Source organism: Glycine soja, chromosome 19, assembly GCF_004193775.1.
Source record: "Glycine soja cultivar W05 chromosome 19, ASM419377v2, whole genome shotgun sequence".
Lineage (NCBI taxonomy): Eukaryota > Viridiplantae > Streptophyta > Magnoliopsida > Fabales > Fabaceae > Glycine > Glycine soja.
Window position 1 is genome coordinate 38,305,786 of NC_041020.1, and position 23,420 is coordinate 38,329,205.

The 23,420-nt window shown below is 35.0% G+C and overlaps 2 protein-coding genes across 2 annotated transcripts; both read left to right on the forward strand.

Moving 5' to 3' along the window:
* The first annotated feature begins 1,929 nt into the window (after positions 1-1,929).
* LOC114400411 lies at positions 1,930-6,696 on the forward strand. Its single transcript, XM_028362851.1, has 5 exons — positions 1,930-2,529; positions 4,174-4,286; positions 4,371-4,745; positions 5,128-5,947; positions 6,222-6,696. The coding sequence occupies exons 1-5, from the start codon at positions 2,301-2,303 to the stop codon at positions 6,290-6,292; spliced, it is 1,608 nt and encodes a 535-aa protein (XP_028218652.1). The 5' UTR covers positions 1,930-2,300; the 3' UTR covers positions 6,293-6,696.
* Positions 6,697-10,310: 3,614 nt separating this feature from the next.
* Positions 10,311-23,051, forward strand: LOC114399386 (4-alpha-glucanotransferase DPE2-like). The gene is made up of 23 exons (XM_028361575.1): positions 10,311-10,613; positions 11,038-11,444; positions 11,966-12,080; positions 12,196-12,254; positions 12,414-12,541; positions 12,660-12,786; positions 12,879-13,075; positions 15,621-15,699; positions 15,792-15,830; positions 16,749-16,868; positions 17,204-17,305; positions 17,386-17,469; positions 17,568-17,810; positions 17,926-18,051; positions 18,182-18,256; positions 18,415-18,486; positions 20,004-20,123; positions 20,516-20,613; positions 20,801-20,960; positions 21,160-21,258; positions 21,917-22,114; positions 22,299-22,392; positions 22,496-23,051. Exons 2-23 carry the CDS (start codon positions 11,091-11,093, stop codon positions 22,702-22,704), a joined length of 2,898 nt encoding a protein of 965 aa, XP_028217376.1. The 5' UTR covers positions 10,311-10,613; positions 11,038-11,090; the 3' UTR covers positions 22,705-23,051.
* The last annotated feature ends 369 nt before the right edge of the window (positions 23,052-23,420 follow it).

Below are 23,420 nucleotides of genomic sequence, written 5' to 3' on the forward strand. Positions count from 1 at the left end.
CGTTACAACATTGTTAAATTGTTTCGAACTTGAGAACTTAATTTCAAGTATGAATTTAAAATTCTTACACATTGTGTTTCCTAAATTTAGTCACCATAACTTTAACTTCGACATATGAATTTGAGTCATTCTTGTTATCTAACTCTTTACTCAATTAATCATCAACAATTTGATGCTTAATTTTATGTCTCTTGACATAAATATGTTATCCTTCTTTGGTATCAATAAATAAGCTTTCAAATCCTCAACTTCTTCAATTTCAAACGCATCATTATTAGTATCTTCCTCACCATTATTTGAGTCTTCATCCATATCACCTTTCACACTAACCTCCATGTTAGCATTATGTTGGACCTGCACAATACCCCTCAACATCAATATGACTCTCCACAACAACTTTAATCCAGCCTTGAAACCAACATTAGCAATCTCATCTATCTCAGTTGTTGTCCATGTGTTTGAATTACTTGAAATATTTTTTCCTTAACTACCTTCAAATACTCAACATAAATATGTAAGACATTCTCACTTAAAACATCATAAGATGATAGTTTTAGAGCATGCTTATCATCAAATAACTCTAAAAAATTCTTTAAAAAAAAATCCTCTAACTTTTTCCACCATAATTTATAGCCTCCAAATTCGTACCCTATTAGTTGCTATTCATGAGTTAGTTTTGTATTGTATATTTGCTAGGAAATAACGCTTTACCTCCAATTTATGATTCTTTTTGTAGGAATTGTACATATTTTTATGTTTAGTGTGATTTCATAGAGTAGATACTCTCATTTTGTGAATTAATGTTGAAACAACTTCAGTTTCAGATGATGAGGTGGGAATTGTACATCATTCTCATTATCACTTAAATAACCAAATAGTGTATTCAAGTGATGAGGTGGGAAGCAAAGATTCATCATCATTTGCCAAATATCTATCTCTTTCAACAATGACATCACTAGAAAAACCTTAAACCACTTCCTCCACCTCAAGAACAACCTTAACATCCTTCTTCCCTCACCTTCTATGAAACTTTCAACCACCATAGCCATTTGAAACCCACAATTCGAATCAATAATTTGGAAAAAGAAAGAACAACAATGAATATGATTTTCAAAAGAACCTACTCGCCAAAGAGAAAATGGACTTTGTGCCCTATGCTCAAATTGACACACCAAGTGGGGAGAGAGAAATACTTCACACCGATGCTAATTACAACGACACTAAACATTTACAATGGACCCAAATTAGTTACGGAGCTTTTTGGGATGGCCAAGGGTGGTGTGGTGGTCACCACAGGACCAACGATGGGTTCATGGTGGTGTGGTTATGGCTTCATAGTGGTCACAGATGGGTTCGAAGATTTGGATCTCACACTTATGGTGGTTGGATCTTGGTGTGATAACAATGAACCTTGGTCAGGAGTATTATTCTTTTTGTGTGTGTTTGTTCTGACTACAGTGGTTGAGATTTCAAAGAAGACAAAGAAGGTTAAGGAAGTAGGTTTGGAAATTTTTGATATTTTTTTTCCCAATGAGTGGACTATTTGAACCCTAAAAAAATGTAAGAATATATAATAATCAACAATTGAACGAATAAGAAAAGTATAAAAAGAAAGTGACACTTAAGTATAAAAATCAATCGAGTGTAATTTTAGGCAAAAAATAATATATTTAAATTTTACAAGGACAAAAATAAATAATTTTTTTTACAAAATGTATATTTTGATAATTTTAGAAGAAAAAATGTTTTTTTAAAATATACACATTTTTTAAAGAAATCCTTATCTATTTTCACGAGCAAAGTACGAGAGAGAAAAAAACGTGGCGCATATTAACTTGGAAGAGTCAAACCTTACCTCACTGCTTCCCAAATGCTTTCTTCCTTGGCACACCTCACTCCTTTTTAATTTCTCCCTCCATTAGTGCTACTCAGTGCGCAATTTTTTATAGTAATAAATAAACGCATTTTCTTTTCTTTTCCTCTTTGCTTCCACTTCAAATTTTCACAATATGTAAAAAAAAAAAAAAAAACACAACACAACACCATCTCTCTCCAAAAGACAAAATGACACTAGCTGTCGAATTCCCTGCACAAGTTACTTCATTACTTCACTAATCACTATCCCCTCCACCCCCACTCTTCACCTTCAAACCCTAGAAAACTTCTAAATCTTCCCAACCCCACCCACCCTCTTGAAAAAAGATCCCATCTTCGTGCTCGGTTTCCTAATGGGTGCAACCAATGCGAATGGGTCGTGACCCTCTTCTTCTTTTTATTCTTCTTCTTCTTCTTCTTCTACAATGGGAAAGTCCGAGGAAGAACAGCAGCAACCTCTGCCCCTGTACGAGGATCCGCCGCGGAATGCGGCGTGTCGGTGCCGTTGTTTTCGGATTCGGAAACTTGTCGGCGTCAGATGCGTACTCGTACTGGTTGTGTCGGTGGCAGTGTTTCTCTCCGCGGCGTTTTGGTTGCCCCCTTTTATAAGCCTGGCAGATCGGAGGAACCTACATGGTGGTTCCAGATTCAAAGGTGGGGGTTTTGTGAGTGGCGGCATTGTTAGATCTGTTTCTGTTTTTGGGTTCGGAGGAAATGAGGTTTTGGGTTTTCGCGATTTGGGGGGTGTTTGAGAGGAATGTGGGTGAAATTGATTTAATTTTGAGCGTTGTTTTAGATTTTACCATAGAGCGCATGGAACAATTGACACGGGTAGTTTCAGCTTAATCAGTCATTTCGAGTTCGAGTCAATACTTGGTTTACCATTTTTTAGTAGGATTGCCTATTGAGGACACAAAAAATAAATTTAATTTGAGGTTTAGAATTGATGATTAATGAAGGGTGTGTTCCTTAGGAAATAAATTCGGTTCTTTTGTTAGCTATTTAATTTAATTCAATCAGGGGGGTTAAATGCGTTATTTCGTGTCTTAATTACTGTGGGTTTGTTAATAGGCCAATGGAAGAGATTTAGATATTGTGGGAAATTGAGTTTGTTTGTGGGATCGCGTTTTCTTCGTTTGGGTAGTTACTTTAATTGTATTTATAGCTAATTTAAGTAAGATTTGAGGATTTTTTGAGCTTCTTCAGTTTCTTTTTTTATAATGGTTTTGGCAGTGCATTGGACTCGTTTAGGCTTTATTTATTTACTTTATTTGGTGATTGTGTATTTTGACGGTGTTTATTCACAATTCTGAAAGTAGGGGGTCGAACTTAGGGTTATGTGGTTTTATACTTTTGAAATGTATATAGACGGGGTCATGGTTGTAAATTATATATAACATATAGAGAGATAAGTTCTCTATCTTAGTGATGACTATGAATTAAACAATTTTGCTATGGTGGCTTCTGATGTCAGTTGGATGACTTGGTCTATCCAAGCAATGGCTTGAATGAAGATTCTATGCTTTGCTGTGATTGAGCTATGGATATGACCCAACAAATTTTTATTGATAGTTCATGTTTTCCTTACAAGTCCTGTTTTTAATCTTGAAGTTGTGAAGCTTTTGGTTGATTTAGGAAATCTATTTACAATGGTACTGTGACACCATATGCCCTGCCACTAGATGTCATTTCAAATTCTACCTCATTATGCATCTGTTGTGCTGAACACATTTTTCACCGTAAGAGATTCAAAATGTTCTATTGCCGCAGAAATTTTCTTACTAATGGGGGAAATGATGTAGCAATGTGTGGTGTAACATTGGATCATAAGAAGGGAGTTTTGGAGGCAGGGGCTGAGAAAATAAATCAACAAAAAAAAATAAAGAAATTTGCGAGCAATTTTGTTGTTTGGTTTGGTAATTCGGATAGCTGTGATTGTAAATATATTTCCTTAATATTTTACACTTTGTATTTACCTCAGCATAAGATGATTCTTCACCAATCTCATTATTCAGTTTCTCTTCCTTTCTCTTGCAAAAATTATATTCAGCATTTCCGCACATATTGTCTGCATGCACCAGTTTAACATGCTTTATAAAATTTTCCTCATGCTTACATGCATCTATATGTATCATTTGTGGATAAATTTTGAGACATTGCTAGTGAAGAAGTTTTATTACTTAATCATGCATTGCCACACTAAAGAGTATGCAACAACTACCTAGAAAGTCAAACTCTTTTAATGACAAGCACAATTTATTAACTTTTTTTGCTTAATGATATTGTTTACTTTTGCAGGTCATGACATCGTAGCAAGCTTTATTGTTAATAAATCTGCCTCTTTGCTAGAAGATAACAAATTTCAGCTCACGAATGAAATTTTTGATGAGATAGATGCTCCCTCTAGCAAAGTACCTCTCTCTCAGTAGTTCCTTTCTGTACCTTCTATTAATATTTACATACTAATATCTTTCTCTTTTTTTGTTAAAATTCAGGTAGGCATCTGGTCTCTAGATCCCTTACCTGGGCCAAACAAGACAAGAGTGGTTTTTACAGTTGATCCTGAGGATAAACATACAGAAATGTCTTCAGCTGTCATCAGTTTGATAAGAGCATCATTTACAACCCTGGTTATACGCCCATCAATTCTTCACCTTACTTCTTCATCCTTGTTTGGAGATCCCTACTCTTTTGAAGTGCTGAAATTTAAGGGAGGAATTACTATAATTCCACAACAGACTGCATTTCCTCTTCAGAAAGAGCAAGCAAAATTCAGCTTTAAGTTGAATTTCCCCATTTATCAAATACAATCAAATTTTAAGGAGCTGACTAGTCAACTGAAGTCTGGATTATATCTGACATCCTTTGAGGTTTGTCTATTTTTTTTACTATTTATGGTTATCATTTTATATACCTTCTGGTGTGAGGTCAACTTTCAGTTCTGATTATATGTTATGTGTCAATGGTCACTACCCAGTTCTTGTGTAAGGGTTCTGTTGTAGGATTTGTCTGTTTCAAGTTAGTCATGTTTGGCATTGGACTATGCAAGAAAGAAAATTACATATTGAAAAAATAAGCCAGCTTGTTTGCTTTTGCACTAGTGTGAGTAGTGTCTTTAATTGTGTCGCAGAAAAGTGTCCTAAATGGGAAATTCCCTACATAATATACAATTTATTTTTCTCTTCTAGAAGATTCTTAAATGATGAAAATACTTGTCATAGGATGTTTACTGGGTTTTCAGGTTGGTTGCAGAACTTGTATATCAGCTTATCGAATTCTGAAGGTTCAACTGTTGATGCTCCTACTGTTGTCCAGTCAACCGTTCTACTTGCCGTTGGGATTACTCCATCAAAAGAGCGGCTAAAGCAACTGGCTCAAACCATCATGGGACCTCATAATCTAGGCTTGAATCACACTGAATTTGGTAAGGTTAAGCAGGTCCGACTTTCATCCATCTTGCAACACTCCCTTCATGGCAATGATGGTAGTGGTTCTGCGTGGTCGCCTTCTCCTGCTCCTCTGCCACATCCTCCACACCATCACCACCATCATCAACAACATCATCATCATCATCACCATCACCATGATGTCCATCGTACTCCTGCAACTTCTCCTGTACCCATGTCTATACATGTACCAGTACCTGTCCCAACTCCTACACCCTCACCCACACATGCACCTACACCTACACCTACACCTACACCTACACCCAGGAAGGGTGTGACTCCACCCAAAGTTGGTTCTCCTGCTGCCTCAAAAAGTGCACCTGCACCAGGAAAAAGTTCTCAATCTGAGCCTCCTAATTGTCATTTTAGAAAAAGGTCTACACATAATTCTGGGAAGCATGCTCATCCTCCAATGCCTGCAGTTGCCCCTATTATCAATCCACATCATCCCGTTCCTGTTGCATCACCAAAACTACAGGTTGAACCCCCAACACATGTCTCTCATTCAGTACCTGCTTTGAGTCCTTTACCAAATGTAGCTTTTGCTCATGCTGAGCCCCCTCCTAAGAATGAACCAGCCCCTGAACGTTCTCAAACACATTCTCATGGGCCACCACTGTCTTCATGTAAGTATGCTTAATAACATGGCAATAGTTATATAGTTTAAAGTTTATATTAGTTTTCTAATTTGTTCCCATGTTTGAGCACATCTTTCTTAGTTGGGTCATACATATGTGCAACTCTTCTTTAAACATTTCTCTTATCCAATTTCTACAAGGTTTTGCATGTAGGTTAACCAGCAAGCAGGATAATTGTTTAGTTCTTAGTGCTGCTGGTAACTCATCTTACATGACTTTTATGAAACATTGTTTCTTGTATGCTGATATCCCCCTTTTGCAGCTTCTGCAGGTTGTCTTAGAACTGTTAAATGGGCATCTTTAATGCTTATAGTACTCGTGTTACATGTATAACATAGTACTGGAATTGTATCACTCGGCCAAGACAAAACTAGAGTTCCACTACAAATGTGAGCTACGCAAAAGGCAAGCTGCACATTCATCTGAGTGGATATAAGCTGTGTCATCATGTGTGTAAATAGTTGATTAAAAAGATCCAGACGGTGTATGTATGTGTTTTCAGGTCAAATTCCCCAAGTGGCAGGCCTTGATCACACACATTGCCGCTGTTTGTGATGTAAGATGAAAAAAGAAAATGAAAGAAAGAAAAACAGAAGAAAGTAACAATTTCCTTTTTTGTTTCTCACCATCCCTTGCAATAAAATCATTATGTATGCTTCTCTAAGCCAGCTAAAGGTTATGTTGGCCGAGTTTGAGCAATGTAACACGGTTTTGTTGTTAAGATTCACCCTTTCCCATCTCACTCTCTCATTGCACGAGCTAAATTGCTAACTATGACAAAAAAAGCATGTTGTTCCTTCTACAAGGCGGTGGAGATTCACTAGTATTAAATGTAGAAAACAAAAATTGGAATGCATGTGTTTTTTTAGTCAAGGGATGTGGTTGGTTTGTTACTTGTTTTGGGGGGAAGGGGTGCAATTGTTTTAGAAGCTTATGAACATTTTATTGCATCGGTGGCTACTATTTTGTATATGATGATGCCTTTTATAAGTTGCACATGATTCTTGTTCATGAAGAAAAAAAGAAGGCATACAATATTTCTTTATGCTTACGGTTGCAAAGATAAGACACCAAGGCAAAAGATCTTGTCACGTGAATTGCCTTTGACTTTTTGGGACATATGAATGAAGTCGACTTTTCAAAACATCACGGGGCTGATCTCAAAGGGTGTTGTGTACCCCATTCTTATTTGTCTAGATATTACAAATTTCTAAATCCATTCTTATTTGTCTAGATATTACAAATTTCTAAATATTAGTTAGTGTCTGATAAGAAACTGCGTAGAATATTGAGCGTCCAAAATTTATCATCCCAAACGTTTTTGATTTGTATATTCATAAGTCAAAACCTTATGAATTTTCGGAAAGAAGAATTTGGCATGCAAGTTGTACAAATTTTAACTAGTGATTTCTCACTCATTGACTATTACTTTATACTCTACTCACTGAAATACACGATATACTTTTGAAACAAAGCATTCCAAGTTATTAGAATTGTGTATATATTTTTGGTCGAATGTTTTCTTCTACAATCACATTTTTTTTTTGGTCGGCAAAGTTTGAATTTGAGATTTTATTTAAGAAATTCAACTTAGTTTTATTTGAATCAACTTAATGTTGGTGTTCAATCTTTTATTCTGCTTTTATTTTTTTATAACTAAATTTGTTAAAAACTCTTATCAGATAGAATTTCATTGACTTGTTAATGTTGAAGAGTGGAGTCGAGGTTTAACTAGTATTGAATATCAAGGTATTCTTTAGAGAAGAGATGCTTACCAAATATCATTTTGGATGTTTTCAAGGAGAATCAAATTCACATTCACGGAGAAAGTGAGAAATTTCCTGTAAATCCTAAACTATAAATGCTAATTAACGTTGAAAAAAATACTACTATAAAAGTTTTAAAATTGTTTTTTTGTTAAATAACACCTTTTTATTTTTAAAACAGGCTTGAAAACTTCCATATATTAATATCTATGCCACACTCAAACTTTATTTTTCTTATGATGAATGAACTATAATGATCAAACCCAATAGGAATTGCCTAATGGTGGAATGTTGGAGTAGATGCATACGGATTAAGGTTTAATTCTCATTTTTACCATTGTATAAAAAAAGAAAACTATATTGATCTATTATTTGTGCGAAATTGACAAAAATGCCTTTATTAATTGCATATTTTGACTCGTTACATAAAACTCTATTTATATACCTCTGTACAAAATAAAACTGTACCCAAAACTCTATTTTTATACCTTAGTCTTAGACAAACTCCTCATATTTTACAAATGCATCGCCATTAAGTTCTCTCTATTATAGTAAAAAAATAAAATAATTAAATTACAAAAACTTTACAAAAAATAAGGTGACATAAAAGAATAAATAATAAAATTTATTAAATTTAGATATTTATTCCCAACAAACTTCGTACTTTCACAATAATTTTTTTTTGGTGAATACTTTCACAACAATTTTAATAACAAAAAAATTAGCTTAGAAATTTATATTTTATACTTTCTCAACAGACTTTATACATTTTTTATCATTTAATTCTTAGAAAATTAATCTTGTTATATTAGTTTCTATTTGTATTATTAGTATGTCATAAAAATTTATGATATAGAGTTTTATTTTATTTTATTTTAGTACAACAATTTTAAAATACTTAAATGAATCTACTTCAAAATAGTTTCACATTGTTTAAGAATCTACAAAAAAAAGTTTATAATCACCTCCTCTCCTAACCTATTTAAGTGTCTTTTAAGGATAAAATTGTGAGACTCATGTCAACACCAAAACGGACAATATCTCGAATGTAATGACCCTAACAACCTAACAAACTTTAGGTCAAAACATTGGTCATATAAGGATGGCCTAAGCTACAAACTTGTATAAACCTTTTCAAGTATTGAAGGTGTGTTGGAGATCTCACATCGGCTATAGATAAGACAAAAATATCATATATAAGTGTCGTGAAAATCTTACCTTACAAAATGATTTTGTAGGGTTGAATTAAATCCCAACTCACATTTTGAGATGTTCTTAAAGCCTATCCTAGCGATCATTGTTAGGCCTATTGTGCCACTATCATATCACCCTAGATGTCCAGTCATGTCAACTTATGCTTGAGATGTTTAGTTCTCGACATGAGAGGTGTGTGTTGGATATCCCACATCGGACTAGTGATAAAGCCAAAATAATATACATACATGATGTACAAATCTCATTTTATAAGATCGAGTTAGACGCAAACCATATTGACCCTATAAGGAGGGTCTGAACCACAAACTTTTATATACCTTTTTCAAGTATTAAATGCATATAATTTTCTACACAATTCTTCGATCCATCAAAGTTTAATATCTTATTATAATTAAAATTATGAGATTTTTGAGAAGTTAAACATTTTCCATGTTTTTAGTTTCAACATTTATTTGAGATAAAATTAAACACATTTGTAAAGTATCACTTACGACATCAAAATTTAAAACTAATAAATACAAATAAATATATATTAAAACAAACAAATATTTATTTTTATATAATGTGCAATGTGTTAAATTGTCATACAAAGATAACATGATGCATATTTTGATGCATTTAGTAATCAAATGAGCAAATGATCAATTTGATTTCTGAATTATTATTTAAGTGTCATTTTAGTCCACCAAATTAAGTAAAACACAAATAAGTTTCCAATGTTTTTTTAGAATTTTATTTAAGTCTCTAAAATTAATCTCTTTTTTTTTTTTCATTTTGATTCCTAAATTTATGTTAATATTATCACTAAAGTCCCTAGACTAGGGATCAAAATGAGAAAAAATGATTAATATTATAAGTTTAAATGAAACTCTAAAAAATTTTAAGAATTTATTTTAATTTTTCTTAATTTTAGAGACTAAAAATAACAGTAAAATACATATCCATGGATTAAATGGACTATTTACTCTAATACATCAAATCAGTAAAAATGATTTTAGAATAAATAATATTAAAGTTCTCGTTATATATATGTGTAAAAATTGAACTTATCCTTAGTGTCATACTTTCCTATAACAAAAATATTAGCCATTAGGTTTATATTGTTAAAAGGTTCCAAACACCTAAATGTTTTTATATCGTTAACATTTTAAAAGTAATTATTATTAAAGTTAATATAAATTATATATGATAATTTATGATTGTGATGTACTCAAAAGAAGAGAGTATAAGAAAACAATTCTGTGTAAAATAAGTAAATAACACATGCATAATTTATCTGTTTTTGAGAAAAAAAAGTTTTCATTTTGCACCGTTAATTCCTGAAGTCAATTACACCACGAGAATTGAGGAGCTTCCAGCTACTGAAACTGTGATAGCAACAACGTCATTGCCCCGCACTCATCAGGAAAAAAAAATATCACATTATTATCTCTCTCTCACACACATAAAAACAAACACTACGTATCAAATCCCCGTAGCCAGAAACGTCTCTCTTCTTCTCTTTGTTTTCCCTCTCAAATTGCAGTCTATACTTTTCCATCAAAATATCTGCTTTCGAACCAGACAAACGCCACCCTTACACTCTCCAATACTCTCACATTTTAATTATTTATATATTATATTTTATTCCCTTTTGAAGACTCGCAAGATCATATCTTCTGCTTGAAGCAAAGGTGAGTTGAATTACGCTCTCTTTCTCTCTACCCATCTTCGTTTTCACACAAAAGATTTGATTTTTGTTCATCTCATTTCATGTTCTCGAGACTTTCTCTGTGTGGAATTCAGTTAACTTGAATTATGTTCAATGGGAATGCTGTGTTCGATTTGAAATCCAAGACATTAACGTTTTATGAACGAATTGTCAGAAATTGAAGCATTTCATAAGAAATGATTTTATTTTTTATTTTTTATATGCATAAGAAAAGGAATTGTTACTTGTGTTTTCCTCAATCATTTCCTTTTCTTGCTGGTGTGAGTTCCAGAGAATGTGAGCTTAGTGCCTAGAGTTTTGTAACTTTGATGCTGTCTATATATTGTGGATTGGTCTGATCTTTCATCAGCACTGATATTTGCACTTTTTTTGTTATCAATTTTCAGTTTTTGGCTAGAAATTTAGTGTTTTTGCTCTGTCACTATCCTTCTTGGAAGACATGGTGAATCCGGGATTGTTTTCTGCGAATAAGTCTACGAATTCGGTGAAAGTAAGCTTTCGGATACCGTATTTCACCCAATGGGGTCAGAGCTTGCTGGTGTGTGGCTCTGTACCAGTTCTTGGTTCCTGGAATGTGAAGAAGGGTGTGTTGCTCAGCCCCGTTCATCAAGGGGCTGAGCTCATATGGGGTGGAAGTATCACTGTGCCAAAAGGGTTCCAATGCCAGTACAGCTATTATGTTGTAGATGATAACAAAAATGTACTGAGATGGGAGATGGGGAAGAAGCGTGAACTGGTACTCCGTGAAGGGATTCAGAGTGGCCAGGAGATTGAGTTCCGTGATCTTTGGCAGGTGCTGCCTTTCTCTCATTCCACTTTCTTGTGTCTCTCTTTTGAGTAATTCTTTCTACTATTGCTTTTTGTATATTCTCTGAAGATATGGCCTAGTTTTAGTGCCATTCCTGATAAATTTAGATTCATTTTGTTAAATGATGTTACACTGTATAGTAGACCTTTTCAGTGAGTTCTTTACTTGGCAGCTGTAAGAATGAAAGTTATATTCTTAACAAAAATTATTTTTGAGCTCATGAAGATGCTTTTCTTGTTTTCCACTTGGGTTCAGTAGTCTGATATTTCTCAGTTGCCAATATCATAAAATAATTCATAGATCAGCTCTTGTTCCTGATCATTTTGCTCAGAGTCTTGCTAAAATATTTCACTTGGGGAAGTCTCTCAAAGTTGCCTGTGAGGAAATTACTTCTAGAAGTTGAATATAATTCTCATTCATAATATAATTCAATAAAGTTAGAATAAAAGTATTAGTTTTCAAAACTATATTCTGAAGATATTTCCTTATTTTATTGTCAAGTCCAGACTGGCTCAGATGCACTTCCTTTCAGAAGTGCTTTCAAAGATGTCATTTTTCGGCAAAGCTGGGACTTGAGCGATGCAACCGTAGGAGTAAACCACATTAATGTTGAACCGGAAGGTATATTTTTCAAATTAAAATTTTAATCTCTTATTGGGACTTATGGTTTCTGTATGTGTGTAGAGTGTTGGTTTATTATTTTGCTGAAAACTCCATTTTGATTTCTGATGACTAGGAGAAGCTATCTTGGTCCAATTCAAAATTTCCTGCCCAAATATTGAGAAAGACACATCAGTAAGACCTTTTTATCCCAAATGATTAATGTTGTTTATCTGCATGTGCTGTGAATTCATTAAAAGCATGTATATGTGTAGAACGATACATGCATCTATGATTTGTGATTAAAAGGTTTCTGCTTATCTTGAATTAGTGTTATTTCTTGAACTTTTGCAGATATATGTCATTGGCAGCAATACAAAGTTGGGGCAGTGGAAAGTTGAAAATGGACTAAAACTCAGCTATTTTGGTGAATCTGTCTGGAAAGCTGAATGTGTGATGCAAAGGAGTGATTTTCCAATCAAATATCCATTTTGGACTTTTCATCATTAACTATATAATGAAATTATGCTGTTATTAGTTTCATATGTTACTACCAGTACTCTTATCAAGCTTTATATTCGTCCTTAACAGCAATTCCACATATAGATATGGAAAATATGACAGGAGTGGGAACTTTTCTATAGAGAGTGGTCCAAATCGAGAAGTCTATGCTAACTCCCCAAGGAATGAGGCGAAATATATTTTTCTTTCAGATGGCATGATGCGGGTAAGTTGCTGAAATTACATTATCAGTGTATTGTGTTTCTTCTTTTTTTTTGAGTATTACAGTTCTAAGTTGTTGTTGGTTTTCTTTGCTAGGAAATACCTTGGCGTGGTGCTGGTGTAGCAGTCCCCATGTTTTCTGTTAGGTCAGAATCTGATCTGGGTGTTGGGGAGTTTCTTGACCTTAAGTTGCTAGTTGACTGGGCTGTAGCATCTGGTTTCCATTTAGTTCAACTTTTACCAATCAATGATACATCTGTGCATGGGATGTGGTGGGATTCTTATCCATACAGGTATGGCAGCTTCAAAATCATTGTAGACATCAGATAAATATGTAGTAAATCTCTTATTACTTGGCACTATGCAAACATGGTTTTTACTATAAATTAAATAAATTGAAGATATTAGAAACTGATAAAACTTGGTCTTCCAGAAAAGAAATAAGACTACTTAATTCAGAGTTAGCCCAATTTAATACAGTGAAATAACAAGAAAACACCAGAAAAAAAAATCCTGCTCTCAAATGCAAAGTGTACTCCCAAATACTCCTTATTCTCTCAATGACTGCCTTCCCCACTCTTTTTCTCCCTTTTCTATTTATCCCATCTTATGGTAGTAACACTGCATCATTCTCCTCTCCACTCATCACACCTGTTGTCCTCCTCTTGTCTACACTCAGCCCACTCTTCTCTTTCTCCCATTCACCTCAGTTGAGGGCAGCCCATGTTGTTTCTTCCTTCTACAGTTCAACCATAGACTTGGGGTACTAGAACATCAGAAACATAGTGTTATGGATAGCAATCAAGGACTACAGAAAGTAAGGCCCAAAAGGCAAGCCACTATCCCTACTTGAAGGCTACGTGCAGTTGGGTTCCATGCAGCATGCAGATGCAGTCCGTACGTGAAGGAAGCGCACTACTAGGATAGGATCATATCTTCTAGAATAAAGGGATTTTGTTGTTAGTGATATTTCTGCTTTTGTGTGCTTTTGCGTAGCACGGTTAGTGGATGTCGGGGTCTTGTCCCATTAGTAGCTATATATATCCGTTGTAAGGGCACTTGCAGGATATGAATGAAATAGCAAAGTTTTCCTTTCTCCCTTTTCCTCTGGAGGCATTGGCACCCTTGAAACCAGCCTATCTTCTCCTTCTTCCTCTTTGTTTCTGGAGGTGCTGACCCTCGAAGTTCAACAACAAGCCGCTGCACGTAACATTTGGTGCTTTCATTGACCTCCCGTGGCCGCCTTCCATGGCTACCACTCACCATATGAAGCTTCCATGGCTGCCTACCACCACCCACACTACTCGTCGTACGGAGCTTCCATGGCTGCCCTCCACAACTGCAAGACCACCCTCCACTACCCCCCACAACAACCACCACACCACCTTGAGTTTTCGTCTGCCACCGAGGACCGCCTTGGCCAAACTTGATGCCGCTACACGCTGTCTCGACTCCCAACTAGACGCCCTTCTCCTACGACTGCCTCGGAGACCCGGCCACCACTACCCTCCTCAGTTTCCATGCTCTGCACCCATACAACCAAGTCCCGCACCATTACCGCCTCCGCCATTGCCTCTGTCGTTGCCTCCGTCACTCGAGTCGACTCCATCACCCATGCTTATCGCATCCACGACCATGCCACCTCTGCCAGCCTGGCCGCCTCCGCCACCTCCGCCGTTCGCACCCATACAGCCGCAGTCCACAACCTTGCCGCGGCCCACAACCTTGATGGGTCTAGTTTCCATTGTGGTTGTTTCCCTCCTTGCAATCAGCAACCTCCACGTGTCCTCCGACTGCCGCGGGATCACCATTCCTCGAGTCCGCAAGGAGCACTTCAGCCGCTGCGAGGAGCTCGACCACTCCTTCTTCCTCAACTTTTACGCCGCAAAATGGCTCTACTTCCGCAACACCAACCTCCATTCACTCATTCCTTCACCCATTTTAATTTGGGATCCCGGTTCGCATTTTTAAGCCATGGTTTGAAGCCCCAACACCTTGAGGACAAGGTGTTTCTGATGAGGGCGGGAATGTTACAGATAGCAATCAAGGGCTACAGAAAGTAAGGCCCAAAAGGCAAGCCACTATCCCTACTTGAAGGCTATGTGCAGTTGGGTTCCATGCAGCATGCAGATACAGTCCGTACATGAAGGAAGCGCACTACTAGGATAGGATCGTATCTTCTAGAATAAAGGGATTTTGCTGTTAGTGATATTTCTGCTTTTGTGTGCTTTTGCGTAGCACGGTTAGTGGATGTCAGGGCCTTGTCCCCTTAGTAGCTATATAGATCCGTTGTAGGGGCACTTGCAGGATATGAATGAAATAGCAAAGTTTTCCTTTCTCCCTTTTCCTCTGGAGGCATTGGCACCCTCGAAACCAGCCTATCTTCTCCTTCTTCCTCTTTGTTTCTGGAGGTGCTGACCCTCAAAGTTCAGCAACAAGCCGCTGCACGTAACACATAGGCAAAAAGGCAAAAAGGAAAAATGAAAAACTTAAGATGTAGGAAATTGAATTTTACAAGATTTGTTTGAAGTTGCTAAAACTCTCATCTTTGATCTCCTTACAACTTTGGGGTGGCATATATTTGATTTCCCAAGTTTGTAATTTCCATTTTGACTTAAAACTATCTCAAACTTTTATTTAGATAAGATACAAACTGCATGCAGCAAATCGAACCAAGTCTCTGACATTAATTTTTTCACACATGATGAAAATAAAATATTTCTTGTGACTAATTATTGTTTCACAACAATTCATAGACTCTGTACCAAAAAAATAAATAAATTCATATACTAATTGTTGAGACTTGAAGTTGTGATCTTGTGTATGCTTGGTTTTCAGTTCACTCTCAGTCTTTGCATTGCATCCATTGTACCTGAGAGTACAAGCACTTTCTAAGAACATACCCGAGGAGATCAAGGTTATGTTTAGAAATTTTATTTTCTTTTGAATAGCATTGGTAGCAGATTCAAAATCCTGATATTTGAAATGCTCTGCTTCTCCTTTAAACAGAAAGAGATTGAAAAGGCAAAACAGCAATTGGATGGGAAGGTAATGCTACCTAATCTTTGTATATATCTTGATACCATAAAAAAAAGGTTCTCTAATTTATAATATGCATGGTTGAAAGGACGTTACGAAGTCTAAATAATTTGCCTTTTAGTCACTCCTAATATTCATGTTGTTCTAAATAAATATCAGTTCTAAGCAAACACCATTATAACCTAATTATGTTTTTATAATAGAAAAGAGGTGTGTTGCTATGGTTGTAAGATTGGTGGTAAATTAATTTCAGTCTTCAATGTAGCACTCCACGCACTTTTCATTTTTTTTTAAGTGACATAGCAGTATAGCACCTTTAGATGGAACCAAGATTGCATATATTTTGGTGTAGCAAAACCAATTTTTTTTTTTAAAATCCAATTGCTGCAATTAGTTGAATAGAATACTGTTTAGATTCGATTCCAGGGTTCAAATAAGAAAAACCAAAAGAACACCCTTTCAACGTGCAAAAAATTATGAGATGTTGCAGCCTTTGTTTTTAACTGTATAAATTTAGTACTTTGGAAACTGAGATACCTGTATTCTTAGTAAACCTCCATTCTAGTCCTTGATATTGTAAGGTTAGTCACTGTAGTTCCTAACTTTACTAAATCCTCACTTTAGTCAGTGACTTTACAAAAGGTCATTCATTGTAGTCCTTTCAACCTTATTTTTCACTGTTGTTCTGCCCCAAATTGGACTAAAGTCAATAACACTTTGTTAAGTAAAGGATTAAAGTGAGAATTTTTTAAAGTCAAGGACTAAAGTGACCGATGCTAATATTTAGGGATTAAAATGAGGGTTACTCATGTTTTATTTTGGTTGTATTTTATACAAATATGTTGTTACTGTCATCATGATTTTTATACACAAACATACTGGTAAATGACAACTTCCTTATGGTTAATTTTATTTGTGTTCCTACAGGATGTTGATTATGAGGCTACAATGGCTACTAAACTCTCAATTGCTAAGAAAGTTTTCGCTCAAGAGAAAGATTTGATACTTAATTCAAGTTCCTTTAAGGAGTTCTTTTCTGAGAATGAGGTCTTACTACTGCAGAGTGTTGCTGTTTAATATGCCGTCAAAAGATATTTTATCTGTCTTATCTTTGTTTCTTGTACATTTTTCCTTTCCTTTATAATAAACTTGCCATGATCAATTATTTCTTACAAAAACAACAAAAAACCAGCCCTTTTCCCTTTTTCTCACTAGGTGGGGTTGGCTACATGGATCAAATAACATCATGATATTATGAATCATATCTATAGAAAAACCATTAATCTCTAAATCTTTTTAATGGGTAGTTTTTTTGGTCTCCCTCTACTTCTAGTGATAGGGCAACCCTGCATCTGACTTGGCTTTATTTTTGATGGTAATAGGGTTGGTTGAAACCTTATGCTGCTTTCTGTTTCCTGCGGGACTTCTTTGAAACATCAGATCGCACTCAATGGGGTTGTTTTGCTCATTACTCAGAGGATAAGGTATATACCTTAGGTTATTTTTATTTATTTTTAAAATAAATGTGGTTAAGTTGAGGTTTTCTATTTCCTATTGTTTACAGCTAGAGAAACTTGTATCCAAGGACAGCCTGCATTATGAGATAATTTGCTTCCACTACTATGTTCAATACCATTTACATTTACAAGTATGTTAAATTGAACACTACTCTCTGTAAGTTCTTCATGGCAGTCAAATCACTAAAACAAATGAATCTTATCGTTTGCTATCTTCTTGTTCTGACAGTTATCAGAAGCTGCAGAATATGCAAGAAAGAAGGGAGTGATACTAAAGGGAGATCTTCCTATTGGAGTTGACAGAAACAGTGTGGATACCTGGGTTTATCCAAATTTGTTTCGAATGAACACTTCTACTGGGGCACCTCCAGATTATTTTGATAAAAATGGCCAGAATTGGGGTTTCCCTACTTATAATTGGGAAGAAATGTCAAAGGACAACTATGGTTGGTGGAGAGCTCGATTGACACAGGTTTTGGTTTTGAATTCTTGATCTTGTCCTTATATGGACAATAGTCCATCCAAAGTTAAATATAGAGGCTGAATCTTTTTTATTTATTTTGTATTTTTTTTTAAATCCACAACAGATGGCAAAATATTTTACAGCTTACAGGATTGATCACATTTTGGGATTCTTCCGAATTTGGGAACTTCCGGATCATGCTGCGACAGGTCTTGTTGGAAAATTCCGACCATCTATTCCTCTTAGTCAGGTATACTCTTGTTCTTTTAAATTTAAAGGGCACTTGATGCAGTGAAATGCGTCCTGAACTGCTCTAACTAGCAAAATATATTTTTTTTGTACTTTTAGTCAATTTATATTTCATGTCTTATCTGTTGTAGGAAGAACTTGAACGAGAAGGAATATGGGACTTTAATCGCCTAAGTTACCCATATATTAAGCGGGAACTATTACAGGTTAGTAGTCTACCTTTTTAGCTACTACAACTGAATTTTTGCAGTATGTGAAAAAATTAACTCCAGGTTGCTGTCTGGATTTCTATAATATGTGTTGTAGTCTTGTACATGTGTTTGCCAAGGTAAGTTGCAATATATCATGTTCATTCTTGTTACAGGAAAAATTTGGTGATGCTTGGACTTTTGTTGCAACAACTTTTCTAAAGGAAATTGACAAGAACTTCTATGAGGTGATTATCCTTTTCTGTCTAATATTTATTGATTTGTATGGTTATATACTCATATAGCATACATTTAGTTTTAGTCATAAGGGAAGTAGGGAGCAACTTTTCTGAATATAATTAGAAGCACTGTTTTTAGTTGACTATTATCTTAATTTAATTAATAAATATTTGATAACCAACTCCTGTAGGTTTATATAACACACCTTTAGATTTGATCATCATGAATTTATATTAGAACAGAGAAAGAAATAATTTTATTTCTCTTATCCAGTTTGAATAATACATCTACTGATTTATAAACAGAATTAGTCCCAAAGAGGAAACCAAATCTGCTATAATCAGGAAATAAAAGAAAGAAATCAGGAAGCAATAAATAACCTATCATCTATGATCTGATCAAAATTCAGATTTTATTCAAATCTGATTCTGAACAGATTTATTACAAATTAAATCAAGGCATAAGTTAGGAAATAATGGATACAAAATGAAGGACAAACTTCAACAATTTTCGTGAATGAACTCTGCTTGGTTAAGTCTTCATTAAGACGGATGGTTTTATTGAGATGGAACCTAATTCCAAACTAAAACCATGAAGAGAAATGTTAGGAACACACTTTTTGTTACATTGTTTTGAACACACTCTCTTTTATTAGTTGAATTACTTATTTGGTTCCTATATCTGAATCAACTTTTTGTTTTAGTCCCTATATTTAAAAACTCAATGTTTAGTCCCTAGAGCATTTTTTTTAGTGTTTAAGTACTTATGTCTCCTTTTGTGGCAGTTTTACACCATCAAAAAACTAACAACAAGAATTAAAATATAAAAATTACTCGTATAGGGACTAAAATGTAGAGTTTTTTTAGGTACAGGGACTAAAACAAAAAGTTGATGTAGGTATAAGGACCAAATGATTAATTAAACCCATTTAATATTGTTAGGAAAAGGACAAGGATCCTATCAAGTGGGGTTTGGGAATGGTAGATGTATGAAACCATAGCCTTACAAGCAGAGTGGTTGTTTCCAGGATTTGAACCTGTGACTTCTAGGCCACAAGACAGCATTCAATTATTTTCAGAAAAAATTTCAAAATTTTAGTTGAAAAGAAAAGAATAATAAGATGGGAGGAAAAAAAAGAGGTAGAAGGAGGTGAGGGTGGAAGTTAATGGTTGGGTGAATTTCAAAATAACTTCCATTGTTATGGAAAAGTACGATATCCATCCGCATCATGGGATTAAAATGTAAGCAAAACATTTTCTTGGGATTAAAAAATGTCCAATTTTTTCATAGCATGTATGAAGCATATATTCCCATGTTCACTTTCCTTGGAAGAAACACGACAAACCTCTTAACAAATACACCCTAAGTGGATAAAACCAGAAATTAGGCATTTTTTAGTTAATTGTATGTCTGAGTGTTGACGTGTTAAATTTCTGTTAACTCTGTTGTAATCATTATATATATTCAGTCTGTGTGTTGAAGTTTCTTGCTCAATAATATATTTATTTTCAATAAATGGTTTTAGTTCAAGGAGGATTGCAACACAGAGAAAAAAATTGCTTCCAAACTGAAAACTTGTGCAGAAAGTTCTCTCTTGTTGGAGAGTGTAGACAAATTGCAGCGTAATCTCTTTGATCTTTCACAGGTAGCTTTATCGAATTTTCTTCCTTGTTCATATTCCTCTTCTCTCCCCCCCTCTTTTCCTGTGTTGATATTTACTCTGAAAGTTAACACTAATTAATCTTGGATTTAATTTTGATTTACTAACTGAGTTTTACTCTATTAGGTAAACCATATGGTTCCATTTTTGTAAAGATAATATTCCACTGAAAGTGAAAACCTTAGTTACTGCAATGATGTGGCACTTTCTTATTAATTATTGGCATAAAAGTTTTACAATGATGATGAATTAATTTTACACTCTTCAATCTTAAAATTGGCTTTCCTTTAAATGTATTTTGAATCTTTTTGTCTTGTGTTGTGTCCTCTTGGTATTGCAAGTCCGACATTATGTTATATGCTATTATTGGCTTGCAGAATATAGTTCTAATCCGAGATCCAGAGGATCCAAGAAAATTTTATCCTCGTTTCAACCTTGAAGATACCATAAGTTTCCAGGATTTGGATGATCATAGGTACCTTACCTATCTCAGTGTGTGCGTACTGTCCATTGAGGATGGTTCCTGCAATTATACCCACTTTTACACATAATTTTATGCTGAAAACTGTTCTGCATACAGTACAAAAATTCTTTCGACATTCTGAATTTTGACTTCCTTGAGATATGTTCTCATTCTCACTAGTTTTCCATATATAATACAGCAAGAATGTTCTCAAACGATTATACCATGACTACTATTTCTGTCGTCAAGAGAATCTTTGGAGGCAAAATGCATTGAAGACCCTGCCTGTACTTCTAAATTCATCAGACATGCTGGCCTGTGGGGAAGATTTGGGTCTCATTCCATCTTGTGTCCATCCTGTATGCCCATTATGTTTTCCTTAAGCTCTCCTAATCAAGAAAATCTATCTCTATTTCACTTGCAGACACACAAGCACGCACACACACACACACATACTCACATTCTGACTTATCCTAAAGATATTAAAAGAATTAGATTTTTATTTTTATCTTAATTTGGGTACATTGTTAGGATTTGACTATAAATTTGTTAATGTAGGTTATGCAAGAACTGGGATTAGTTGGGTTGCGCATTCAGCGCATGCCCAATGAACCTGATCTGGAATTTGGTATTCCTTCTAAGTACAGCTACATGACGGTAAGGTTTCTATGTTCTATTGCTTCTCCTCCTTTTCCTTATTTTATTTAGGTGCCGTTGGTTGAACTAATGGAAACATATTGACTTTTTGTATTTTTATTGAGGCTTCACGGTTCCATATAGAAAAATAGAAAAAAAAAAAAACTTCCATAGGTTGGCAGGATGATGAATCCTCTAAAAAGAAATCTTATTGTCTAAAGTGTTTCGAAACCTATCAGAATATATGAAGAATATCTAATAATATCTAGACTGTATCTTGGAATAATTTAGAATGTTAGATTATCTCTTAGGATTAGTTTCTATAAATAGTTCGAGTGCTTTGTGTTTTGCATCATTTATATCAAATCAATATACATTTCAGAATACTCTCTGTTCTATCCTTTTTCCTCTCTCAATAGCTACAACCCGAACTCAAACTTTTATCTGATTGTGTTATATCCTTGCCACATTTAAATGTCTTTTGGTTTTATGACTCAATGAACAAAAAGTTTCTGGTTTTGGTGGTGCCTATAGTTGTGGTTCCGAGGAAATGTAATTAGATTTTTAGGGTTTCCTTGTTATAATATGCTAAATCTGAGTCCATCTTCATTGAGAACTAATGTAAGTTTTTCTATTTGGAGCTCTTTTGTTTGATTGGTTATCTTGAGGCAATGTGCAGGTATGTGCCCCTTCATGTCATGACTGTTCCACCTTGCGTGCTTGGTGGGAAGAAGATGAAGAAAGAAGACTCCGGTTTTTCAAGAATGTGATGGAGTCCGATGGGTTGCCGCCCGATCAATGTGTTCCAGAAGTTGCACATTTTGTTATAAGGCAGCATTTTGAAGCCCCATCAATGTGGGCAATCTTCCCTCTTCAGGTATTCTGACTGACATGTTATTTTAACAGGGTGAAATAAACTTATTGTGGTTTTCCATTTTAATTTCCCAAGACAGCCCTTTCAGCTTGCACTAGTTGGTTTATGGTTGTCGGGGACAACTTCATTTTAGTTATTTCTCTGTACATGGAACTCATGCTCCTAATGTGGCGGACCTCGAATGCAGGACTTGTTAGCATTAAAAGAAGAATATACAACACGCCCTGCAACAGAGGAGACAATCAATGACCCTACGAATCCGAAGCACTATTGGAGATTCCGTGAGTCTTAAGCTTAGTCTCAGTTAACTCCGCTAGATAATCTGTTACTATTGAACCACCTTATGGAAAATTATGATCCAAGTGTGCTTTTAACTGTTGTCAGGTGTGCATGTGACTTTGGAATCATTGATCAAGGATAATGACCTCCAAACCACCATCAAAGATCTCGTCGGTTGGAGTGGAAGATCACTCCCTAAGGAAGACGACTCAGAAATAGAAGCGAGCCCAGTGTCGGTGTTGTCAGCAGCAGAAGCTCTTTCTGAGAAGCAGAAGTTTGCCAGTACCACGGAAAAGCCTGTTCTTGTCAAATAAAAATTGTAGCTGATGTTATTCATGCTAGTCCTTCAAATCATATTATATCCTATAACCTGCTAAGATGAAGATAACAATAAGGATCATCCGTGCTCTGTTCCATCTGTTTGCATTATGTTTCTTAATGAAGTCTACAAATAAATCTTGATGCATGTATTGTTTATGTCCTGCCCATAAGTTGTAGCTTTTATAATAATAGTAATAGTAATTATAAGAGGTACTCCGTACTCATAATGCAACTGTAAATAAAACAATATTGTGCAACATTTAAGTCAGGCTTTCTGCTTGATACTCACTGGCCTGCTACAAATGTCTTGGAATTGAGAAAAATATTTACTTAGATTAAATTAACAACTGTTAGTTTATCACGCAATGTAAAGATCTATATGATTAATAGATATTTAATTTAATTCAGTATAAAGTGATTATGTAATTGTTGTTGGCTAGTTTAGTGTATCTAACTAGTATAGATGCCCATTCTCTATTGAATGCGATTCTCATGCTCACTACCTAGCCTAGTGCGATCAAACAACTATTGGCGTTGGTTGCGTAAGGATTATTATATTGGATCATTCTTATACGTTGAGTTTAAAAGTTTTTCAATTGACAAAAGATCAGAAATCATAATATCAGTAACAAACTTATTTTATATAATAATTTATGATTGATCGAATAACAATACATATACTATTTTCTCTTGGATCATTGGAACGTGG